This window comes from Syzygium oleosum, unplaced genomic scaffold, assembly GCF_021117445.2.
Source record: "Syzygium oleosum isolate NSW1041296 unplaced genomic scaffold, Sole_v2.1 Sole_v2.28, whole genome shotgun sequence".
Lineage (NCBI taxonomy): Eukaryota > Viridiplantae > Streptophyta > Magnoliopsida > Myrtales > Myrtaceae > Syzygium > Syzygium oleosum.
The window spans coordinates 2,136,424-2,161,424 of NW_026607512.1; the positions used below are offsets into that span (position 1 = coordinate 2,136,424).

The 25,001-nt window shown below is 38.5% G+C and overlaps 2 protein-coding genes across 2 annotated transcripts; one reads left to right on the forward strand and one right to left on the reverse strand.

The window, feature by feature from the left end:
• Positions 1-7,808: 7,808 nt before the first annotated feature.
• On the forward strand, positions 7,809-12,323 carry LOC115675318 (uncharacterized). The gene is made up of 3 exons (XM_030597922.2): positions 7,809-8,883; positions 9,838-10,051; positions 11,454-12,323. The coding sequence occupies exons 1-3, from the start codon at positions 8,119-8,121 to the stop codon at positions 11,966-11,968; spliced, it is 1,494 nt and encodes a 497-aa protein (XP_030453782.1). The 5' UTR covers positions 7,809-8,118; the 3' UTR covers positions 11,969-12,323.
• Positions 12,324-18,315: 5,992 nt separating this feature from the next.
• On the reverse strand, positions 18,316-19,634 carry LOC115675317 (ethylene-responsive transcription factor ERF024). The gene has a single exon (XM_030597921.2). The coding sequence runs from the start codon at positions 19,372-19,374 to the stop codon at positions 18,811-18,813; it is 564 nt and encodes a 187-aa protein (XP_030453781.1). The 5' UTR covers positions 19,375-19,634; the 3' UTR covers positions 18,316-18,810.
• Between the last annotated feature and the right edge of the window lie 5,367 nt (positions 19,635-25,001).

Sequence of the window (25,001 nt, forward strand, 5' to 3'; positions counted from 1 at the left end):
TTCGCGAAAAATGAACGATTCGAAAAATATTTTCTTAAAAGTAATTGTTTATATTGCTTGAAATAATTAGTCAATTGAAAATATTTTCATTATCGATAACAATTTATACCTAAATATTTTTTTGAATGATGAAAATATTTATTACTTATTTATTTTTGTAAACGATATAAGCGAATCATTTTCAAGTAAATATTGTTCAAATCGTTCATTCTCCGCGAAACTTTAGATACCCGCTATAATCATTTTCGCAAATTTTATACTGCAAACCAGTCCGGTATTACTGTACTAGTATATTGAAACTTCATGCCAGTGGAAGCTCGAACCCCACCTTCGTGCATCTACAACATTCCATTGACGAAGAGGGAATTCTTTGATCGTGGACCCTATAATCAATGGTTATGTAGCTGGACTAATCATTAGAGAGAATTCAATTGTACTTTTTGTTTTTGGGGTCAGAATTCAATTGTACGTTAGAGATAGTAATTTACACGAAAGATCACTTTTATTGTTGTACTGCCAGCGAACATATATTAAAGTTGGTTTTTTCTAATTAAAAAGAGGGACCAAAATGTTGGAGTTAATGCACGCCCGGCAATTATTGGGACCATCGAGCATTTCAAAATTCCAAGATGATCACACCACACTCTTTCGCAATAATTGAGTCCACTTAGTGAGCTCAAGAAAGACTAAGATTACTTGAATTTAATCATGATCTCAAATCTTTTTCTACTTGCAATTAGTGATGAAATAAAAGAGAGCTGACCCCCGCAGTCACAATATCACTGATAGAATAGTAATCAGAATTGGGATTCCCTCCAATTTTGACAATGTTTATTATGTGTACGAGCTTCAACTACCATAGAACTTTTCCTTTTTGTTGAAGGTCATTGAAGATGTGGACGGACATATATTGCATGAATACAGAGGGCGTATAAATCCGTAGAAAAGCGACGTGGAAAAAACTTTAACACTCATTCTCATATGGAAGCCGGATTATGAATGGCATGTGAAATTTGATGAATTGGGAGATCGTGTACGAAATAAAGTTTGGGCAGAACCTGACTCTCAGACCCCGTTGGAATTTCCAATCCAAAAGATTAAATCGATAAGTGGAGAGAGAGTAAATATAAAGAGCATGTAACAAGGGATGTTGGATACGTGTTTCAAGTATTGATTCTGAAAGTTTAGAGAAATTAAATCGATTCATTTTGTTCTAAAAAAGAAACCGATATCATAAGAGGTTATTGATAAACAAAACTAATTCGAAGCAAAACTGATTTATTATTAGAAGTTTTTAATGGTGACCGGCAAATGCAACTTAAAGCGCTTTATACAAGCATAATTTAACCTTTTGGCCAAGATTTTTACGGGGGCGTAGATCAGTCACTAACTAAAGACAACAATTAATTAAGCAATCAATTACTAGTTGACCTTTCAATTATCATCATCCTCAGCATTCCATTTTATAAAGGGACCAGTCTAGCAAAAAGACAGAAGAATCACTGGCATAATTATTTTTTTTACCAACTTCAAAGGCGCACTTACGTGCACACTAAAACTGTAGCTCCAGCTGTAAAGTGAACCTTCAGTGGACCGCACTTCTTGTCCGATAACAAGCGAACAGTGACCAAAATTTTAAAAAAATAGTTAGGTAAACGCCTGTCCTTAGAAGCAATTACTAGGTTACCCAGAAGAGGAAAAACAATAAAAAATGGTTCATTAAATTAATTTGTTAAAATGGTTCAACGCATTTTGTTGTAAGTTGACATTCAAATAAGCATGCATTAAATGCTTGGGGAATCTCGTTGATCAACAGGATAATTACTATTCACATAGGTTATTGTAAGCTTGTATCCTATGACTAATGCACTTCATTGAACTGTTAAGAATGACAAAGTGGTAAGTCTTTTTTTTTTTTATAATGCTCTAATTAACGAGCCTCCTAGAAAGAATTAAAAAAATGATTTAGCTTTAATTTGTATGGCTAGAATATTATATGTAAAAGGATGAAAAGAGAAACCAACTATTAAACGAAAAATAATACATTAAATTAGAACTAAATGAATGATCTACAATAAATAAAAAAAAAAAGAGAACACACCATATGTAAAGAAAAAGAACAAAAATCATATTAGAAAAAGCACGTAAAGATTTTGATCCATTTCAGGAATATTATCTCTATCGTCACAAAAGGAAAGACGAGAGATTTACAGAATGCTCGATCATTATTTCGAATTCAAAAGTCATAAATCACATTTTTGTCCCTCTATAGTTATGCGTGGTCATAGGAATTTGTAAATATAAACATGGGTATTTCTATTTCATGGATTTTTCTTTTTTGTTGTCAATAAATTGGCTATTGAATTTGCTTAATTGATAGGATAGGTTATGATTTCCAAGCCCGTGAGGAGTTAAGAGGTATGCCGAAAGCTACTTCATAGAAGTAACCTTCAAATAGCTACAAGTGACTTAGCTCCAGTTCACGCAAAAGAAACTGCAGGAGATGCAAGAAGATGACAGCAGAAATTAATGTTCGGATAACGTCTGATTCTGTGGTCTCGTGCTGTGGTCTCGTGTGTCACTGACTCCATGGAATTGGTCAAACTTCATGAGATGCCAACTTTGGGCAGTCCAGGTCTCGGTCTTTTTAAATACTTCAGCGCATATACCGACAGAGGTAATCTGTTCAATAAATGTAGTTTGGCCACGGAAGGATTCGCTTCGTGATTTCATGCAAGGTTGGCCACAGACAACTCGAGGGATGTTTCTGATGAACAGATTTAAACCGTTCCTGACCGCTTTCTCTCTCTCTCCGCCGTGATGTTGCTGCGCAGATGATTTGAATTTCAATCGGGGTAATGCTCCCGATATCGGTTTATAAATCGGGGCAGCGGAGTATACAGATTCTGCAGAGTTGCCCAATTTGGAGCTCGCAATATCGTCTTGCGAACTATTTCGGTAACCTAATTCTTCATGTACCTTAGCATGTATATCGGTCATCTAATACCGAGGGATAATATGTTGCCTATGATCCATTTGTTGACAAACGGTGCTCTTCTGAACAAATTTAAAAACATTGCATCAAGTAAGTCTTTGTTAACCGAGATATGATCTCCGGATAATGAGCAAGAGGTCTTTGGTCAAATTTATAAAAAGCTCATCGACAAAAGAATTAGCATGCCAAGAGTAAGTACGTCTATTTCATTTAATTTTACTTGAAAATGCTCAAGTGAACTACATGGAAAGCTCCTCTCCATCAGTCAGCCGGCAGTTGACGCAATTGGGGAGAGGGGCTTGGAGATTAAGCTTAGCTTTAATGAAGGGGTTTCTTAGTAGATGCATCCGATTGTTAGATAATAAATCGAAGTGAGTTTCTTTTAGAGTTATGTTACCAAGTGTTTTGGAAGGCACTCGTTAATCATATTTAATGAAGAAATATTTTCATTTCCAATGCATTGATTGCACATAACATGAGAAATATGTATTGGAAATGACAATAATTTTTTATTTAGGTGCTGCTTCACCAAAAGGATAAATTACCGTTCAAAATTCAAATCAAATGATCTCGTCAGATCGACAAAGGTTTGAAAGGTCCCTTGTTGATGTTTTGAAGGGAAATATAAATTGCGACAAATTTGAAGGTATGAACATTGAAAATAATCATTGTTAGTGATGTAAATGGTCATTGAAATGTCGAATACAATGAAAATAATGATGAACAACATATGTTCTTGGATAGATTAACAGTCCTCTGTAGAGATTGCAATCCTAGTACTTATACCTACAATAGATAGTTACATAAACGGTTAACATAAACACAACGTGCGTTACATTGGTTCATAATTCACAATCCTTTTCTATAAATGGTTACGTTTGAGATTGTCGCTCCACTACTTGAAAGTCACATTGTCTCCACTTCATCGACAGTGTACATCATGCACATCTCCCTAATTGACTGAGCTGGTATTCATTTGTCAACTCTTTGCTCCAATACTTAGCCATTTTCACCAATATCTCCATAAATTAAAACCGGGTTTTCGTGTTGACTAACAATTCCCGGCACCCTAGCGATTTTCAGCCTCTAGCGCTCCCGAAATTGGCTTCTGTCAATCAGGTTGTCGACATGACACTTGGATATTTTTTAGTATCGACGGGTACTTAACAAGTTCTCTTAGGGTACTCGAAAATGAAATCCTATTTCTAATGAGAAAATGTGGGACAACTTACCCATCTCTCTCCGACAAGAGAAAATCATGTATTCACATTCCCATCGTTCTACGAAATGGTAACTATTGGCATCCATTCGTCGGACCAAGGTCTTAAAGGTGAACGGAAGGAGGTGTTTCCTCTGTCAAAAAAGATAACGACAATAAATAGACTGTTTGGCTTCAATAAATAGCAAGTCCCTCAGCAGTACAGGAGTACATTTAATATTTAATATTTAATTTTTCGAGTCAGATACTTGCTTTTTACAGCTCGTGTCACATGGCTTCTATATGCACTTCTTGGTTTATATTTGCTTTCAAAATTTTTTACTTTTCACAATATTTAGTTAGCACAAAACCTCTAAAAATATTTTAAAACATATAAAATGATTGATATGTGCGATCTTATATAATGTTCTTTTTATTTGTTTGAAATTAAATATATCAATTAACTTTAAATTGTCATAATAAGTAAATTTTCTTCCCAATTAAACAAACACACTGATGTGTACACAAAATGTTGCTTTGTGGCAAGACTTTTGGGTCAAGGCAGTGAATATAGTGTGTTGTTCTGTTGACATACCTTTGTCTAAGTGTTACTGTCTACAGGAGTTTTGGACAAGCAAACCTCCTGATTGCTCAAGCTGGTCAGTGTTTGCATGTCCTATGTATGCTCATGCGAAGGCTGTAAACTGAGTTGAGGGCGAATAATTGCACACTCCTAGAATTTGCGTTAGGGTTGAAAGGTTATCAACAGTCGATCTTAAGATTTTTAATCATCTGGATTCTGAGTTGGCAAGCATCTCATACTCGATGAGTTGGCGATGCCACTAGGTAGCAAGGATACTCAAGTAATTAAATAGATTGGGGCATCGAGAAACAAGTTGACTTTTCTATATGGATGCTAGTTTAGATGAGAGTATTAGGAAAACTAGAATGAGGATGATACGGGTCGTAAGGTTGAGCAATGGACGCTATACATCATAACCACATGCATACAGAGCAAATCGATTTAGTGAACTACAATGATCATTCTCTACTTTGTTGCTTTTGTCTAGTTATTTGCTACGCTATGAAATTAAGACCAAGGACCCGCTTACCTTTCGAGAGGCGGCGTTAGGATCAAGGCTCACGCAATATAAGGTATCGACTGTGATGGGAAGAATTGCATGACACGACCTCAATCAAATTCTAAACATTAGCAAGTCCCAAGTTGTTACTAAAAAGTACAGTCAAATCCTAAAACTATATTTATAGTACAGGATAATTTGTCAGTTATGCCTTTTATAAGTGTCGCATAGACAATTGCGGGTGTTTATCTACAAAAACAAGTTGATAAACTTCTTGAAAAAGATTTAGGACCTAATCGCATCAGTCGAAAGACTTGAGTATAACTTTTCCTAACTATATTGGGATCTTCTATTCTACGGTGAAACATAGCTTGATAAAAGTGCTTCTGGGTTTGAGAACTGGGATGGAGATAACTTTTCCGCACTAGGAGTTGGAGGAGCGTATCTATGTGAAGCAACTAGAGGGATTTGTCGTTTCAAGTAAGTGAGGCTGAGTAATTCTTGCGTAGGAAAATTTATATAAAAGCACTAAAATATCTTCTGGTTGTTACTATAAAAGGTCTGGTGTAATGACCAGTCAACGTTGTCCTAAGGTTGGAAATAGTGCCAGTGTCTATTTATATTATTGCGTGTTCATGGCATGTTGGTTGTAGCAAAAGGTGTATTAGAAATTTATAAGCTGAAATGAAAATTTATGATGAAAGATTTGGGACAACAAAAAAGATAACTCGGTATAGAGATTCGGAGGGATATGTTTACAGTGTTATCATAAGGTGAGTACACGTTCCAAAAGTTTTGATGCTTTAGCAATTTGGTCTAAGGGAAGATATCCTACCATGAATTACATTATCAATGGATATATCGATGAATCACATTTCTTCAATCAAGTTCAGACGCTACTTGGAGCTTACTAGAATTTTGAAATTGATGAACTTAAAGTCGAATTTGAGCCAAGGTGGAGATTCATATTTGTGTTTGAAGTAAACCTGACTTATTTTTGAATTCACTCGGAGACTAAGATCGAAATTCATTTGAACCTAGACCCTCCATGCCCAAGCCAATTATGTACTTTTTGTTTTGCTAAAATCCAATTATGTACTTGATCCTTGTTGTGGATTGACATTGTGTTTCCTATTGCCTCGGTGACTCTGCTCCGCAAAAATAATGCATTATGAAATGTTAGATATATATAAAAATCAGGTCACGATAAAATAATGCATTATGAATTGTTAGATATATATAAAAATCAACTCACGATAAATTTGAATCATCTTACGCAATTGATATATCAATACACGCCATCAGTTGAAATATTTAGATTTTTCGAATCGAGGAAGAGAGTTTCATGGTTGGTAAAGCACAATCACTTTATCAAATGATGGTTAATATTTTTTTCTCCCAATTATTTTGCATCACTAATGGTACTGCCACAATAGAAAAAACCTATAAACATGCTTATGCAAGCAACAAAACCTATTTTATATATATATAGAGACACACACACAGACTAGCTATTACCTGTAACTTAATTTCTAGCTAATCAACCTGTGGCAAAACCCTAACTCGCCCTTCCAAAGTTTTTAAAAATCCACCTATTGGAATATTTCATTTCTTTAATGTGTGTGTGTGTGTGTGTGTCTATATATATATATATTTTCTTACCTTCCGAATTAGGCGCTGCGTGGAGGAGCTCCTTTTCCTCGTGGACGAATCAACATGAATAGACACGAGACAGGCCATGGACATTACAATTCGGTACCCGATTCTCAACTAGTCTTGTCCGCTGCACACCCCACACACTCCCACTTTTTTAATTACTTTTTAATCCAACTCCCATTATTCTTTAATAATTTCATCCTAATCACTACCTTTTTCCCACCCTTCATTTTCCAACCCATCGGAACTTTTTTTTTTTTTTTCACATTTCTATATTATGCATATTAAGTGAGATAATATTAGTTTATTTTAGTATTGGATATCATCAATTTGTTTATCTTTAGTTATATAGTACCTCAAAAATTGTTTGTTTCGTTGGAAAATGAATAATTTAAAAGAAATTTTCTTAAAAATAATTGTTTAGATCACTCACAAAAATGAATGAATGAAATATTTTTTTTCATTGTTCATGATAATGTTCAGACATAAATTATCGTTGATAATGAAAACGTTTTTCATTGACTAATTATTTTAAACAACATATGTATCATTTTGAGGAAAATATTTTTTAAATAATTTATTTTCAGAGAAACAAACGGAATCCATAATTCTCTTTCTTTTTTGGTAACTTTAGTGCGAAATTTCGAAACATATAACCGAAAATTTTGACGTGTACACGTGTTAATGATATCGTATGAAAATTGCCACAAAAAATTGAACTTGAATTACCACAGATGCACGGCAGACTGGTCCCTCCCCCAAAAAACTATAGCCGAACCTCAATTTACCCAAAACATTCAATTACAATCCATTGCTGCGCATTGTTTTACAGATGGACTTTCACGTTACTTTTTGTCTTTTGAATCATCAACTCTCCTCGTCCTCCTCTCTCTCTCTCTCTCTCTCTCTCTTCGCAGCTTCCCTTATATGTACGCAACTCTTGCGCCTCCAGTCTCTCCTTTCCAGCTCCACCTTTTACACCAAAGTTGCAACCACCCTCCTCTTCCTTTCCGGTGCAGAAATTGATACGCCGTCCACGCACAGCTTTCCAGCTATCCCTCCTCTCCTCCTCCTCCTCCATATCAACTCCTCCCTTTCTTGCAAAGTTCTGTCTCTGTCTCTCTGTCTCTGTCTGTCTCTGCATAGTCGTTTCTCGTGGAGTCTCTCTCTGGTTTCCAGCGACGAAGATGATGGCCGAGAAGCACCTGCACGAATTGCTCCGGGAAGACCAAGAGCCCTTCCATCTCCGGAGCTACGTCTCGAGCAGGCGCAAGAATTGCCTGCTCAGGAGCCCCAAGAAGCGACGACCCATCTCGCAAAACTCGAACTTTGGCCATAGTTTCTGCAGAAACCCGTGCTTTTTCGCCTCCTCCCCAGACCCGACAAAATCCCCGCTCTTCGATCCCCGGACCCGTGCCCCAACTGATAAAAATGCCATCTTTCTCCACGTCCCGGCCAAAACGGCCGCTCTGCTGCTCGAAGCGGCTCTCAGAATTCACAACCACAGCGAGAACGAGCGCGAGAGCAAGAACAAGAACAGCGGCGAGAGCAATCCTTCTTCTACGAAACCCGCTGGCGTTGGGATCTTCGGCTCGCTGCTGAGAAGGCTGTCGAAACAGCGGAAGTTCAGAGGACGAGCGGGGGAGGAAGCCGGCGATCATGGGTCGACGCTTTCGGTGAGGGACATTCTGAGGCCGAGAAGATCTTTCCGCACGAGCAAAGAAGACGACGAAGAGTTCGTGGGTTCATTCTTAGCAGCAAAAGAGGTCGCTTTTGTCGCCAAATCAAGGTTAGATGCAGAGCCTTCTTATAATTCATCATCAAGCGAAAGCGAAAGCGAAAGCGAAAGCGAGAGCCCCCGTCCATTTATGCTCCGAAAGAGCCCGCCGTCCGGTCGCCGCACTCCGGAATTCCAGTCGCCGGCGGCATCGCCTAGACCCCATGACCCGAAGGTTTGCGTTCCTTACGCACTGTCAAATTACTGTCATTTCATTAGCATCAATTATATTTATCTCAGCAGCTCGGTTCCTTTACCGTACGAGTTTTACAATTTGAGTCTGCCGGAGTTGACCCGTGACTCAGCTCGCGAGTGGCGACAAAGCATCCTAGGCGTTTGGACTTTTCTACGGAGCGAATCATAAAAAGAAATCGGGGAGTGTCGGCAGATGTTTTCCCGATCTCCCGCTCTGCGATTCCAGGACGAAACTGTGAATAGTCGATTTTTTCCCTGTTAAGCACGAAGCATTTGCTTTGGTAGTTCGAAAGTGGGAATAATTCTTGCTTGTGATTGGATAATCGTACTTTGGATCGTGCTTGGGCCATGCAAAAACGGTCATCGAAAGCCCCCGTTTTGTCCTAGAAAACTGTTTTCTTGAAAACGACAAGTTCGGCCTGTTTTTCCCTTCGAATTTCCTATTTTGCTCTCTGTCGGAATCCCATGTATACGTATTCGACACCCGCTTGCCATAATGGCATTAGGTTTAAGCTTTTCTTGATTTAGCGTTTTGTCCGCAAAAAAGGGTTAATTAGATAAGCATAATTAGAGGAGTAGTCAACATCCGATCCAACCACTACTTTAAATTTAGCAAGTTGCGATGCCAAATTTGTCTTCTCCATGTCTTTTGGGCACAAGGAATCGAACATCCATGTCTAGATCCATAAGGGTCGTCGTCCACTAGCTGAATAAACTGCATAGTCCCATGGATTCATTGACCCCATACAAATCCATCCCAACTTTTTTATATTGCTGTGCAATAACTGTCGAGCAATGACTATGTTTATAATCTTTTTTTCTTGCAACCGAAGGCGGACCTGATGTGAAGTTTTAGTTTTTTTTCATTACCAGTGTTTGTGATTAGATGCGAACGGAAAGCGACACAATCTAATGACAGTGTTTGTACAACCAGGACGAGGACAATCGCGAAGCAATGAGCTTGAAGAAATTCGAAGAGCGAGAAGCCGAGGGGGAGGAGGATGAAGAGGAAGAGAAGGAGCAGTGCAGTCCCGTGTCCGTGTTGGACCATCCGTTCGAGGATGACGATGACGAGCGCACCACCGAGGATTACGACGGTGACAAAGGTTACGCTTTCGACTACGAGAGCAGCTACGCCCTCGTGCAGAGTACGTACCCGAGCACTGTCGCTCTCTCTATCTCTCTCTCTCTCTCTCTCTCTCTCTCTCGCGGTACCATTCTAATAATCAGTACCATTAATCTTTTCAAGTTTTGTATGTTTTGCAAGTTAGTTGTGTGGTCACCATCCGTCAACCTCTTGGCGTGGTACGTACGAGCAAATTGGGTGTTCTTTTCTGGGTTTTTTGGGGTTCATCAGGTTGTCGCCTTGCGATGCATTGGCGGGTCATTTTCATACACGATCGAGTTGATGTTTGAGCGGTAGTATCTGGGGTGGGGTCCGCCGAGCGGATTGTTGTCTCTTCGAGAGCGTGAGTCTTTAGTCGTCGTCTTGTGTGGAGAGGCTTTCGGGGAGTACGTTTGCCTCAGGTCGCGTTTCGTGTCGAATTTGGACTCCTACGCACGCATGAATTGAGCCTGCCGCATGATCAATTTGACTTAGATCATCGTACGATTCATGAGCAAGAAAATTGAAGAACTATGAGTCTGTGTGTGTGTGTGTGAAACTGTGTCTTCACTGAGATTGAAATGCCTTGATAGTCATAAGAAGAAATGAGCTGATTTTTTCCGGAATTTTTCTGTGCAGAACTTCTAAAGTTGCATCCTTTAGAACATCGTTCATTTTTATCAGCATCATCTTTACATCCTAGCCTAGCCCACTTTCACACCAGACTTTTGCTTTCCTTTTAGTTCCAAAAGCCAAAGTTTACCAAGTTTCGTATTATTCGGTTTAAGAATAGTAACTGGCTCCGAATTTGAGCTGTATTTTTGAATTTTCCCCATGAAAAAGAATTTTGATCACTAGCCTTGAAAATCCTCAGATGATTCTGACATCCGTAGTCATAATCATTACTATGCTAGTACCACACGCTCTGATGGGTGGAAGAGCAAAATCTTTATTAATCGCTCCAGTTACTTTATATGGACATACAACCCTGCAATCATTTCTCTCGTCTCTTCAGAAACATATCCTTAAAGATGTGGAGTGGACCTCACCACATACTTGATGTTGGTGCTCTGCTTTAATTCTGATCTTCTGTCAGCGGCACATTAATATAGTGGAACCCATTTTACCAATTTTCACGGCCCTGTTTTTTAAACTGAAGTACTAAATAATAATAATATCTTTGGTGTGCATTGAGGTGGGTTTAGACTGCACAGGAAGATTTGAATTTAGAGATGGGCCTCAGGTGTGGTTGATTTGATTTACTCTTTACTCGAATCCTGTGCTGTACTCACAAATTGGAGGAATTTTGCAAAGTTGTAAGTCTTAAATGTAGAGGATCACTCATGTGTAGACCCTGAACTAGAAATCATGTCCAAAATCTTCCTAAACCCAGACAGTCAATTATATTTTAATCATGTGAAATTAACAAACTCATTAAATTTCAGGAACAAAGCAGCAGCTCCTGCAGAAGCTTTACAGATTCGAGAGGCTCGCGGAGCTAGACCCAGTTGAGCTGGAGAAGCGAATGCTGGAACAGATCAGCGATGAGGAAGATGGCCCAGAAGAGGTGATGTCTAAGGATCATGACGACGATATCGAACCTGTGAGTACAGAAAAAGGCGGCGACGGTTTCGCCAAACAATCCCTGACTAGGCCGAGCCTTTGTGCTCTGAGGAATGTGAGAGTCCCAAGTGAGATGAGGAGGCTAATCATCAATGAGGATGAGCAAGGGAAGCAGGTTTATGTGGTGGGGTCATGGAAGGGGGTGGATTTTAGTACCATTGATATGATGGTGGATCAAGACTTCATTAGAGATGAGGTTGATGGGTTGTGGAAGAGAAGCAATAACAAGGACCAGGTGGGGGACACTGCAGCGGAGATGGAGCTTGCTATTTTAGGGTCATTGGTACAAGAACTGACAGAGGAATTATCGTGTGGTTTTGGCAGCAACAAGTTCTAGGAAGGGTGGAAACTTTATTTGAAATGTTGAAGTCAATCCCACCCGCCTGATGAGTTCGAGTTGTGGTCGACATTCACTTGAAGAGGATTTGAAAACTGAAGCATTTGGTTGGGGGAGTGTAAGCTAACTCGCGCCTTTGGAGGGATGGAGACTAACACTGGAGATCATCTGAACACGAAAACAGAAGGAAACAAGAAAGAAAAGACAGACATTTAGTGAAATGAGAGGATCTTAAATTGTAGTAGTATGTGTACGTATGTACTTTTTTTGGGCCATCTATGTATATGTATATATGTATGAATAGTTAAGCAATGGAGAATGTGGTCTGATTGCTGAGAGGCATGACATGCAGCAATTCGGGTTCTTCTTTACATTCACATATATAATCCCTTTGGTTTTGGTACAGAACTAATCTTTGATATTTGGGCTTCTTTGATTGTTTCACACCCTGCACACAAATCAGAATGGCAACACTTCTCCAATCTATGAAACCGAACCTGTCAAGTATTTTCAAAGGTTCCCCCGCACAACTTGTCAATCACCAGACAAAAGCCTTCTCTTCAAGTGCAAACTGCTTTCACTGTGTGTTTACAACTGAGATTACAAGCTCAAAACTGAACTGTGATCGACAGTAAATAAGCCACAGTTGCAAAGAGCATTACTTGAAACCTCTCTCAAATTTCCAGTTCCTCAAGCTTTTCACGTCCGCCCGACATCATTGTTTTAGCATGAGCTTCAATTTACTTGTACACTTCCGTCGCTCGACGAAAAAATTATGGTCAAATTCTTCGTAAAACACATGCAGATCTTTACCTCAGTCTGGGATATCGATAAATGCTTTCATAGAAAGCAGGTTTGGGTCCCACAATATCATCAATCTCCAATGTGACTACCCGTGAATTTTGGCTAGTACAGTTTTGGGTTACTATTTTCAATGGCTGAAGACCTGGTCTTCAGCTTTGAAGTTGCAGCGTTCATGAAAGCCTTATATGTGTTAGTCCAGGTGGGCATTGTTGTCAGTTCGCTGCTTACTTTTTACGAATGTCATTACTTATCGTCTTTAACTTGCAAAAAGTGCAGACCGTAGTGCTTCTGCAACATTACTCAGCTTCTGCTCTTTCTGTTACTCGAAATAAGTTTAAAGCTTCTAAAATCGCTTAAATGATCACGATAAATATATGGTCAAGATCTGTCATCATCCTCACAAAGATGATTTTTGTAAAATCAACATCAGGTTTTCGCAGAATTCTAGTGATCCGTGGCAAAACGTACCGACTTTTTCGTGCAGTAAATTTCAAAGTATTTTGATGAGTGTCAAACCATTGTTGGCAAGCAAATTGACAGATAAATTTTTCCTTCAGGTAACTTGTTTAAGTTACTACTTCCACTTTTTATGAAATTTTCTAATTTTATAACTTGCAACAGTACCAAAAACTTGTCACCCTTTATTTGCATAACATATGAATGATTCAAATTTACTAACTCTTATCCGAAATTACTTACCAACATAGTTTAGAGCGATTTACCAACTTTTGTTAAAATAAACTTGTTTCGCTGGAATTTGCATCAACAATGAAAAACCTTTCATTGAAAGTCGTTCTTCAGTTTTTTTTTATTAAAGGAGATAGATCTGTGGCGACTTCGGACATGAAATATCACAGGTGCGCAAAAAATTCGATAAACATACAAGATTTAGTCGACGTTAAAGTACACAAGATAGAAATATAACGTCGAAATTTAATCGCTTAAATGATCTTGATAGATATATGGTCAAGATCTGTCATCATCCTCACGAAGATGATTTTCCTAAAATCAAGATCAGGTTTTCGCAGAATTCTAGTGATCCGTGGTAAAACGTACCGATTTTTTCATGCTGTAAATTTCAAAGTATTTTGCTAAGTGTCAAACGATTGTTGGCAAGCAAAATGACCGGTAAAATTTTTCTTCAGGTAACTTGTTTAAGTTACTACTGCCACTTTTTGTGAAAGTTTCTAATTTTCTAATTTGCAAGAGTACCAACTATGTATAAACTTGTCACCATTTATTTGCATAACATATGAACGATTTAAATTTACTAACTCTTATCCGAAATTACTTACCAACTTAGTTTAGAGCAATTTACCAACTTTTGTTAGAATGAATTTGTTTCGCCAGAATTTGCCTCAACAATGAAAAACCTTTTCATCGAAAGTCGTTCTTCCATTTTTTTTATTAAAGGAGACAGATCTGTGGCGACTCCGGAGTTGAAATATCACAGATGCACAAGAAATTCGATAAATATGCAAGATTTAGTCGACGTTAAAGTACACAAGATAGAAATATAATGTCGAAATTTAATCGCTTAAATGATCTCGATAGATATATGGTCAAGATCTGTCATCATCATCATGAAGATGATTTTTCTAAAATCAAGATCAGGTTTTCGCAGAATCCTAGTGATCCTTGGTAAAACGTACCGATTTTTTCGTGCTGCAAATTTCAAATTATTTTGATAAGTGTCAAATGATTGTTGGCAGCAAAATGACTGACAAATTTTTTCTTCAGGTAACTTGTTTAAGTTACTACTTCCACTTTTTGTGAAGTTTCTAATTTTATAATTTGCGAGAGTACCAATTATGTATAAACTTGTCACCCTTTATTTGCACAACATACGAACAATTTAAATTTACTAACTTTTATCCGAAATTACTTGCCAACTTAGTTTAGAGTGATTTACCAACTTTTGTTAGAATGATTTTGTTTTGCCAAAGTTTGCCTCAACAATGAAAAACCTTTCATCGAAAGTCATTCTTCAGTTTTTTATTAAAGGAGACAGATTCGTGGCGACTCCAGATATGAAATATCACGGGTGCACAAGAAATTCGATAAATATACGAGATTTAGTCGATGTTAAAGTACACAAGATAGAGATATAACGTCGAAATTTAATTGACAACGAAGCATCCGGAAACTATAGTAAAGTTACACGTTGTAATTTAACTAATGGCGAGATATCTGGAAACTACAGCTAAAACTATGACATGAGAATTGTAAGATAACATATATATATTTTATTAATTAGGATCTTCTACCGTATATAAGCACTAGTATTTATAGCGTTCACCACATACTTGTTATAAGTAGTTCTTTAGCAGTTTTAGCCATGCCTTAACATCTCTGGAGCTTTAGTTTTCATATCTTCATGTTGGATACTAAAGTCAAATTAATAACTTCCTTATTCTATATGCTGTTACAAAATGTTACAACAACACTTATTCACAAAAAGCTCAAATATTTGAAAATATCGCTACTAGGCAGTTAAACGTCAAGGTCGATGTCGATGACTTTTTCAAGATAACTAACGTATGTTTTTTATACTTCCTTGGTTGTCGACGCTATTCAAGTTACTGACATTTTTCTATAAGAACTTAAATATTCGAAAATATCGATACTCATCAAATGTCGACTATTCTTTTCATCGACGACTTCTGCTGTTTACCAAACTCTATTTTCATCAATTAAGTATCACTTATCCATAATAAATAAAATTTGGTCATTTTTTGGTATAAACAAAATTACCAACTTGTTTTGAGTTATTAACTCCAATTGGAGTTATTTACCAAGTTTATATATCTTCAATTACCGACATTTCTTTTCTTTTACTAACTTTTAGTTTAGGGAGAATTGCAAATTGGATCTTAAACTTATTGTACAGTTCAAATTAAGTACTAAACTTTTCAGCTGAACTAGTGCAGTTCTAAACCTTTGAGTAAAAAAACATTCTACTTTTATTGACTGAGACTGGCCTGAAATTTTTGACGTGGCGATCTATTCATGACTAACCGTGCTACATGTAACGGCGACGGTGTGACTAAAATGCCATGTCGAATTTTCTGTTTTTTTTTTTCATTTTCTTTCTTTTTTTTCTCTTCTTTCGTTTTTTTGTGTGTTTACACCTGTCTTTTCTCTTCCCTGCTGCTTGATAATGAAGACGGCCCGAGAGCTCGACGGCCGGGGGCTGAGCATCTAGATCTCAATGAGCTCGGCCACTCCTCCTCCATGGCCGTCGAGCTTGTGGCCATCGAGATCTCGGTGAACTCGAGGGCCATGGGCCGAGCCTCCACATCTGGAAGTTGTGCCGTCAAGCCTAAATCCGGATGGTTGGCGGGCCGTCTATCCCAGGTCTGGCTCGTTTATTGTGGAGGTTGGCGGAGGGGTTTTCTGCGGCGGCGATTTTGGATTCTGCAACTAGATCCGATTTCACAGAGAGAGAGAGAGAGAGAGAGAGAGAGAGAGAGAGAGAGAGAGAGAGAGAGAGAGAGAGAGAGAGAGAGAGAATGGTTTTAGTTAGAGAAAGTGGCTAAGGAGGTTGCTTTGTCTTCCCCCATCGCTGCTCGACGATCAAGAAGAGGCCCTCATCCGTCACGTCCTCCACACTCCAGCTCACACGAAGCAGTTGAAAATCCTATGCTCTTTGCAAGAAATAGAGAAAAGAAAGATGAAGATGAACAATAACCAGAAAAGGAAGGACACAAAGAACAAAGAAAAACGGCAGCATTTTGAGTAATTTTGTTCACGTTGGATTGCCGAACGTGGCACGTCGGACGACTATCCTACATGTCACGGCTGCACAGCCCTGATTGTGACTGGATCGCCTAGTTAGAAATTCCACGCGAGGCTTGGCCGGAAAATTTGATTGCATCTTAACTTAAAGTTTTAGGATCATATTGGTTCAGTTTAAAACTGAATTTGAATATATACGGGTTTAGGACTAAATTTGCAGTTTTTCCCTTTTACTTACATTTCCAACCGTGCCTTAAATTTATCAATTCTTATATGGAATTAATAACTTCAGTTTAACTGATTTGTCAACTTTTTCCAAATAAGTTACAGATTTATTTTGAGTTTTCACGCTACTTGTAAACCATCAAAAAAGAGTTTTAGTAAGTTTATAAAAGTATCAGTAAATTACTATTATCGAGAATCAGCTAAACGGTAGTTATTTTTATCAACAGGTTTTTTACACTTATCAACTTCTTTTAGAGATCACCAAGACAGGAAAAAAAGGGTTAATACCACGAAAAACCCAAAACTGGTATACCTGTGACAATTTTATCCTCCGTTAGTTTCCATTAAATTTTACCGTCGAATTTCTGAGTTGGATGACACGTGACAGTTGACGAGTATACCAGTTTGGGGTTTTACCCTTCGTTTGTCACATGTATACCAGTTTGTGATATTTCATGGTATTAATTCAATTTAACGGAGGGTAAATATGTCACAAATGTACTAGTTTAGGGTTTTTGGTAGTCAAAAAATTAGTTTTGGATAAATTTATTATATGTATACCAGTTTAGAGTTTTGTGGTACCAAGAGTTTTCTCTGTCAAGACAATGACTCACTTCTCGAATTTTTGAGGTTCTGTTTTTTCCTTATCAATGGCCTACCTCCTTCATATGATCTATTTTCTTAGCCCAGGAAAGCTCAGATCTCCATTTTAATTTTTATATGTGATGTTGGTGATTTACTAATGATGGAGGAAATCGCAGAAGAACGATGCTCATTGGATTGACTCTCTTGGCAAAAATGAAAGCTACACTTGACATGCCACTTGCAATTTGCGTCGGCGTTGAAGATTTGTACATTTCAAGTCGAAATCTTTCTATGACAAAAAAAAAAGAAGTCAAAATCTTTCAATTCTCACGCTGTTGATAACCGATTTTCATTGCGATGATACCATACTGACAAAATTCGATGGGAAAAGATTGGGTCCGAAGCGAGCAATATCTCAACTCTGAAATATACCGAAATTACTTAATATCAATAAACCCGTGGAAAATCCCCCGTCAAACTTTTCCGGGTCTAAATTGTCATGTCCTTGTAAGTTTGTAACAATCCATGGCCCAAGACTTTGTTTAAATGCCACAGAGAGAAATGTGCAAACGAGAGTGTATTCATCAATGAGACTGCTAATGGGATTAGGGCCAATGAATTTGCTTAAGCAAACAATGCGCACATGTCATGCTATTAGATTTAAGCTAATGATGCGCCACAGTTTCATAATAAAACTTTCAAACGCTAACTTCAAAGCTTCGATTATTAATCCCTTGACTAACTTCGAGACTAAGTTCTGTGCCTTCCTTTTCGCACACCTAAAGATCGTACCACTACATTATGTTTCCACTCTAAGTAAACCCTAAATATAATGGTTGCTTGAGGCTTACATAAGATTGATGCCAAAAGCTCTTATATCCCACTCACAACCTTTGCCAATGTAAAGGAGAAAGTAACATCAATAACAATTACATAATACCCATATATGTATGTATCATTGCACGACATAGAGGGTTAGAGACACAACATACATATTTATACCACAAAGTGTTCAATAATAGCAATTAAGGAACTTATATTTACATTGCGATATCTTCCCAATTTCCCACAACATTTCAAGATATAAAGAAATTAAGTTACTAAAAAGAGCCACTCCCAACAACGAACGAAGAAACGTTTATAGACAAGTGATACAGAGAGGTCTGCCAAGAGCTTCTCCTGCATTCAACTTTTCGATAGAGGAATAGCCATTCCACTTCTATTATTCTTATCGTTACGAGGTTTAAGTTATATTTTTTTTTATATGGAGATAAGTAATTGGTTTTTCTTCATTATTCATATGTTTCCCGTGGAAGAATTAGTATCCACAAGCAATACCGATAGCATGACATGTGCGCATTGTTAGCTTAAGTAATTTTTTTTAGTTTCATAATTTGCACGACGTGTCACCCTATCAATATCACTCCTGGACAGACCAAATTTTCCATGGAAAAGCATAGATAATGAAGTAAAATTTTTTTGGATATAACTTAAGGGAACCTCCACAGGTTGTGAGATCCGCCGCCATCGGAGCTGCCGTCGTCCCCGGAAACATCCAAATGAGGAGGGCTAAGAAGCATCCCCTCCGCCATGTTGGCGATAACATTAGGCATGTTAAATATCATCTCCTCGTCAACAAAACCATCATCATCAACAGCCACAGAATCATCCCCTTCCACGAACACACGATAATTCCCACTCCTCTCGCCCGCTCTGCTCCAAAGCAAACCATCCCCAGCCGCCCCAGCTGCGGCAGCGGCACTGGCGGCGGCAGCCTGGATGTCACGGGATGAGGTGGAGGCAGGGACTGGCAGCGAAGCCGCGCAGTTCGGGAAGTTCAGCTCGGCCTCTTGACCCTTGAGCGCTAGGGCCGCGACGTCATAGGCAATCGCTGCCATCTCGGGAGTTGGGAAGGTCCCGAGCCATATCCTGGTGGGCTTCTTGGGCTCGCGAATCTCTGAAACCCATTTCCCGCTGCTGCGGCAGCGCACTCCTTTGTAAGGCGGGCGGTGGCCCGAGGAGGTGGAGGCATTCCTGGAGCGTGAAGAGCTCATTGAGGTTATTGTGAGTTGGAAAATGTGAAGGTAGAGATACGAGCTGCCGGAGGGCGAGAGGGATGCGGTGGCCGACAACGGGAGGAGCCATTTTAATGGTGGATGGGTCGTGGGAGTGAAAGTTTGAGCAGAGCGAGGAGATGCAAACCAGTTGTGGATGAACTGCAATCTGAAGAAAGCGGGGTTGTAAGCCAGAATGCTATGTTGGAGGTCCGGGTTGTAATGCCCTTTTTAGCACCAAAACCCGAATTTCAATGTTATTTGGCTTGATGGAGACACTTAGCCATCTTCTCAACTAAACCGAATTTTCAGGGCCAGAGAGATAAAGGTAGGACTGTAGCTTTAGCTAAGAAAAGCGAGATCGCTCTCCCACTTGGCGAGATCGCTCTTCCACTTAGCGAGAAAGCCGTTGTACCCGACATGGAACAAAAAAGATTCACGGCACTGAAAGAAACGCAAATGATCAGATGCAAGGCCTCATTCATTGAGTCTAGTAAGATGAGCAAATAAATTATTACTACTAACATGCTCTTTTGGTGTCTCCCGATAAATTTTAATGAATTTTTAATGATTTCGAGACCCACATCCCGTCTTATTACGAGCTGATCTATGTAAGGGTCGCTCTCTATGCTGATTTCTTTCGACAATGATAGAGAATGCATTTTGATTAGATAAAAACTTGGGTCCAGCTAAATAGGAGTCACGGGACACTTTCTATGAAGCCAAAATTGTAAATGGAGGTGAAATTTGTTAGTTCTGACTCCAGGCAAGTGACTTGATGAACTCATAAAATAAGTCAAGCGGATGTATGAGCCAAATATTGTTCTCTATATCATGTGCATACATTCAGTAAATATTTCCACAAACTGATGATATCTATGAGAGGGCCGGGTTTCATCCCCTATTGGAGGAAATATCCTGTACCTTGACTTTTGATTGCTACTTACATGCCTTTAGCATGACAAAATACCGGAAAAGATGAATTATAACAATAAAAACCTAACCCTAGCTAAGCCTATCGCATCAGTCCACAATCACATCTGCTCTTTCCTCTCTCTTCTCTTCTGCACAACGTCGCTTGCCTTTCACCCCCGCCGCGTCATCAGCAGCACCCTCCCCCCTCCCTCCTCCGCCGTGATCTCAGTCAACTGCTGAATCTGAAGGTGACCTCAGATCATCGGTCCATAACCTTAGGTAACCTCCAGTCTAGGATTGGCTGAGGTCGTACGCGGTTACAACCTCCGATCGAACTTTTTTGGTTGAGTCAATCTTCCCGATGTAAATTATCTAAGATTCATTTTCACACAAGTTATCTTCATCGCCGTGGATATGAGCAGTTATAATCTTGTAAATTTGCAAATTTTAGACGTGTCTTGTGGAAAAAGATCTACACAGCCTATGTACCATACCGAAGTTCTGTCTATACCCATCGCATATGCTTGTTTGTCAAGTGGTATGCGTTTCAGAAAGCAAGTCCCCGACTCGATCAAGCATTTCGAGGGCCAGAAGAAAGTAATCTTCTACAAATCTCCCAATCTCGAAGTGAAAGTTCTGCATTTGATCGAATTAGGGAAGTAGACATCTAGTTCGATGTATGGGAATGCTGGACCACCTTGCCACTATAAAGACAAAAATAAATGAAAAGATAAATGTTTCGCCGGTGCTGGTAGGTGTGGCAACCACCACTAGAGTTGAATGGAGTCACGTTGGAAAGAGACAGGAAGAGATCAAGAAGACATGAATGAAAGCTGAGGTTTCATCACACGGTTTAGGGATCAAGTGTCAAGCACAACATTTGCTGATGGAGAAAGCCGAATAACTGTCTTTTATGTTTTCGATGGGGTAATAGATGCAACTATAGACTATGAGTGGATGATTGAATGGTCCGGAAACTTGGATTGAGAAGGAACTGTTTTCTAAATTCTAGCTAAAGAACACAAGCAGAATCGTGAAAATATAAAAGAAGAAAAGGCAAAAGTCACCAAAAATCCTAAACCATGCATATTGTGACACATTTATCATAAACTTTTTTCCGTGACTCAAAAAATCCCAAACTTATACTTATGTAACACATTTATCCTCCGTCAAAATTCTGTCAATGATAACCGTTAAAAATCTATCTACATGGATGTCAAAAAGCAAATAGTGTTAAGATGGCGCCCACGCGGTTTAAGTGAAATAAAAACAACTTTGTTTTGATTGAAAAATTATCTAACAGAACCTCGACAGAGGGTAAATGTGTTACATAGATACAAATTTGGGGTTTTTTATGTTACAAAAAAAAAGTTTAGGGTAAATGTGTCACAGTGGGTATAGTTTGAGATTTTTGATTTTACAAAAAAGTTTAGGATAAATGTGTCATTGTGGAGATAGTTTGAATTGGAGAGAGAGAACTTTAAAGATGTGAATTAGTATGGGAGATGGTTGCTTGATGAGAGAGACTTAAATTCAATTTCGGAAAAAAAAAATTAAGATTTAGATGAAATTACTTACACGATAACTAGTTTTTCTATTTAAATTGCTATCTTATTCATTTCTGTATCACAATTTTATAACACATCTTAACAAAAGACAAACATTTTTACAGAATTTTCGAGTAAAAGTTTGAAGCTGATATCATATATTGAATTTGATTGATATATAGTAGAGATGATACAACGAACAATTAGATAGACCTTCTTTTCAACCATAAAAATTAAATATCACGTGACAAATTCGCTTGTTGCCTTATATTCACCAAGTTAAACCCTAGAGCATCGTCAATTAGCTCTAGCAACAATTTAAGCACTAACGAAAAATCAATGTACTTTGAAAATCCTTCGTGTAGCTCCAGCAAACTAGTGTAGGTCCTCGCCTGCCGTTGGCGAGGATCGCCGGCCCTTGCGAGCAATGGTGGGGCGGCAACGGCGAGGGATTTCTCAACCATTTTTTTAAAAATTAGCTTATTTTTATATTTAATTAAATAAAATTTGTATTAAAAATCAAATTTAGCCACGTCATTTCCAGGTAGGAGAAAGAAAATATTTAAAAAAGCTACATCAGCATTTTCAGTTAGCCAAATTTGACGAAGTTAATGGAAGGACTTGATTGCACCAATTTGATAAGTTTTAAGACTTAATTGCACTTTTTGTAAGTTTTAAGACTCAATTGTACCTTTGTGACAAATTTTAGGACTTCTAGTGCAGTTATCCATTTTTTAATGGGTTAAAGTTTGTTGATTAGTTAGGGTTGTCTTACATTTATATGTGAAATTTCGTTAAGGAAAAAATATTCATAAAAAATGGTTAACACCACGAAAAAGCTCAAACTGGTACATTTGTAACAAATTTATCTTCCGTTAGTTTTCATTAAATTTTACAATTGATTTGCTTAGTTAGATGACTTGTGGCAGTTGACGGGTGTATGGTATGGGATTAGATTCTCCATTTGTCACAGATGTACCAGTTTGTGATTTTTCGTGGTATTAATCCAATTTAATATAAACTAACGGAGGGTAAATTTATCACAAATGTACCAGCTTGGGGTTTTTGGTAGTTAAAAAATTAGTTTGGGGTAAATTTGTTACGGCGTACAAGTTTAGAATTTTTCATGGTATTAACCCCATAAAAATTAAGTAAATGTATATTTCCATAAAAATATATTTTATACAGGGTGCTATTTACCTTGGAAACTACCCAACTATGCTAGTTTTGCGGGTTCACATGTTCTCCTGGACGCCCTTATTATCTAGGAGGAGGTAAAATCAAGGGAAGAGTGGCTGGACGACGAAGATTCTATTTTGGGCAAAAGATTATGAAGATTTTTTTATATATAAATAATGCGAAGAATTTTAATTATAACAATGTGTTTGTGATTTCAACCATAAATTATGGGATTTGACCCCACAAATATGAACTTACGAGAGATTGAAGAATCCAAATCATGGATTACGTCCAAGGTAATTTAATTTTTTTTCAGTATCATAGACAATTTTCTTCTATTAATTATTTTTCAAATAAAGAAAGTTAGAAATCTTATACTAAAATACATCTGTTAAGTATTATTTTGTCAGTTTCATAGACTAATATATTTAAGGAACAAAGTGCATTATAGCCCTAAAAATTCCCTCTTTATCTCTAACCATAGTTGTCAAATTGGGACACCGAATCGTGAATTCAAGAATAGGCAAATCGAGAATCGAATCGTAAAATGAGGTGAAACAATTCCAATAAACTTTTCCGTAGATAGACGCATAGCAGACAAAGATATAAAATAACAAGTTTTGAATTCACGGTCAAAGGAAGGGATAACTTGTCTTCGTGTACATGTTAAGCATTTCCTAAAGCCCGCGAAAAATAAAGGTACGTAGGAAGTTTGTGTGATATTATTTATGGTTGGTTTATAATCGTGAAACTATAATAGATAAAATATACATCATGAAGTAGGATGAAACCAATTGTATTTGATATAGGTAAGGCATAAACAATTAGGAATCAATCAAATTATTGAGGGAGAATTATCAAAGAAGTCCTAAACCTATTGCATTGTGCCAATCAAATTTTTGGTAATTTTCCCATCAAATTGATAGAGACATGTCAAACCGAGAGATTCAGTCGCGAATTTATATATTCTCGTATATCATTTAGATCTCAAACCGAATAGAATCTTATCGCAGGATATTAACAACTCCAAATTCGTGTGCATCAAAAAGGGAAAGAGTCACTCTTTCCATTGTATTGATAATAGAAATAAGATACGGTGGAGCTTCTATAGGCATGCATGAAGAAAGAAATGCGCGGTTGCCATATCACGAACTCCCCCACCACACGCACGCATATAAATAAGCACTGAAGAGAAGGCAAGAGCGTCGTGTGCTGTGTGTCCCTCCCCTAGAATTCGTGTTTTTCGCTCCCGTTTCGAGAGGCCAATGGACAGAAAACCTCTGCCTCCCTGGGGCCCTCACGAAAGGTACCACAAGAGACCATACTATGTCTTCAATGGCGAGACCGGCAAAGAAGAGAGACTGACCCTGGAAGAATTCAGGGCGAGGCCTGAGGAGCACTTAGAACCCGACTACCAGTATCCTTATAGTACTTACATGAGCTATGACGGCGAGAACGACACTCTCGTCACCCGTCCGGCACGGGCCCCGCCGCCAATGCGAGCGCTCACAAGAGCTCGGCATCGAAGCAGAGTTCGACATCCAAGGGAAGCTCCACATCGAAGCAGGGCTCGACATCAAAGGGGAAGAGCCAGGACAAAGGTCTCTCTCTCTCTCTCTCTCTCTCTCTCTCTCTAACTCCCAAGGGAAGCTCCACATCGAAGCAGGGCTCGACATCAAAGGGGAAGAGCCAGGACAAAGGTCTCTCTCTCTCTCTCTCTCTGTCTCTCTCTCTCTGTCTCTCTCTCTCGTCCTTCTAGTTGCTCCGCTCTAATGTACGTATCTCGACCGTTGCAGCTAAAAGTGTAGCCAAGTGAAGCATGGTTACGAGAAGATGAGACGGTCTCGCGAAGAATAAAGTCCTGTGTACCTATGGATTAATATTATCGTAATGGCATGTTGTTTACGTTTTTTTTTTTTTGATGACCCAGGGAACCCCCGCACGGCCGACAGCCGGGAGGTAAACTCTGGGGGCGACACGTGCTAG

Excerpts from the sequence above, each read along its gene's own strand:
- LOC115675318 (XM_030597922.2), top strand. The coding sequence starts at position 8,119 with ATGATGGCCGAGAAGCACCTGCACGAATTGCTCCGGGAAGACCAAGAG. Across the intron at positions 8,884-9,837 it reads CTAGACCCCATGACCCGAAG|GACGAGGACAATCGCGAAGC; the intron begins GTTTGCGTTCCT and ends TTGTACAACCAG. Across the intron at positions 10,052-11,453 it reads CAGCTACGCCCTCGTGCAGA|GAACAAAGCAGCAGCTCCTG; the intron begins GTACGTACCCGA and ends ATTAAATTTCAG.
- LOC115675317 (XM_030597921.2), bottom strand. The coding sequence starts at position 19,374 with ATGAGCTCTTCACGCTCCAGGAATGCCTCCACCTCCTCGGGCCACCGC.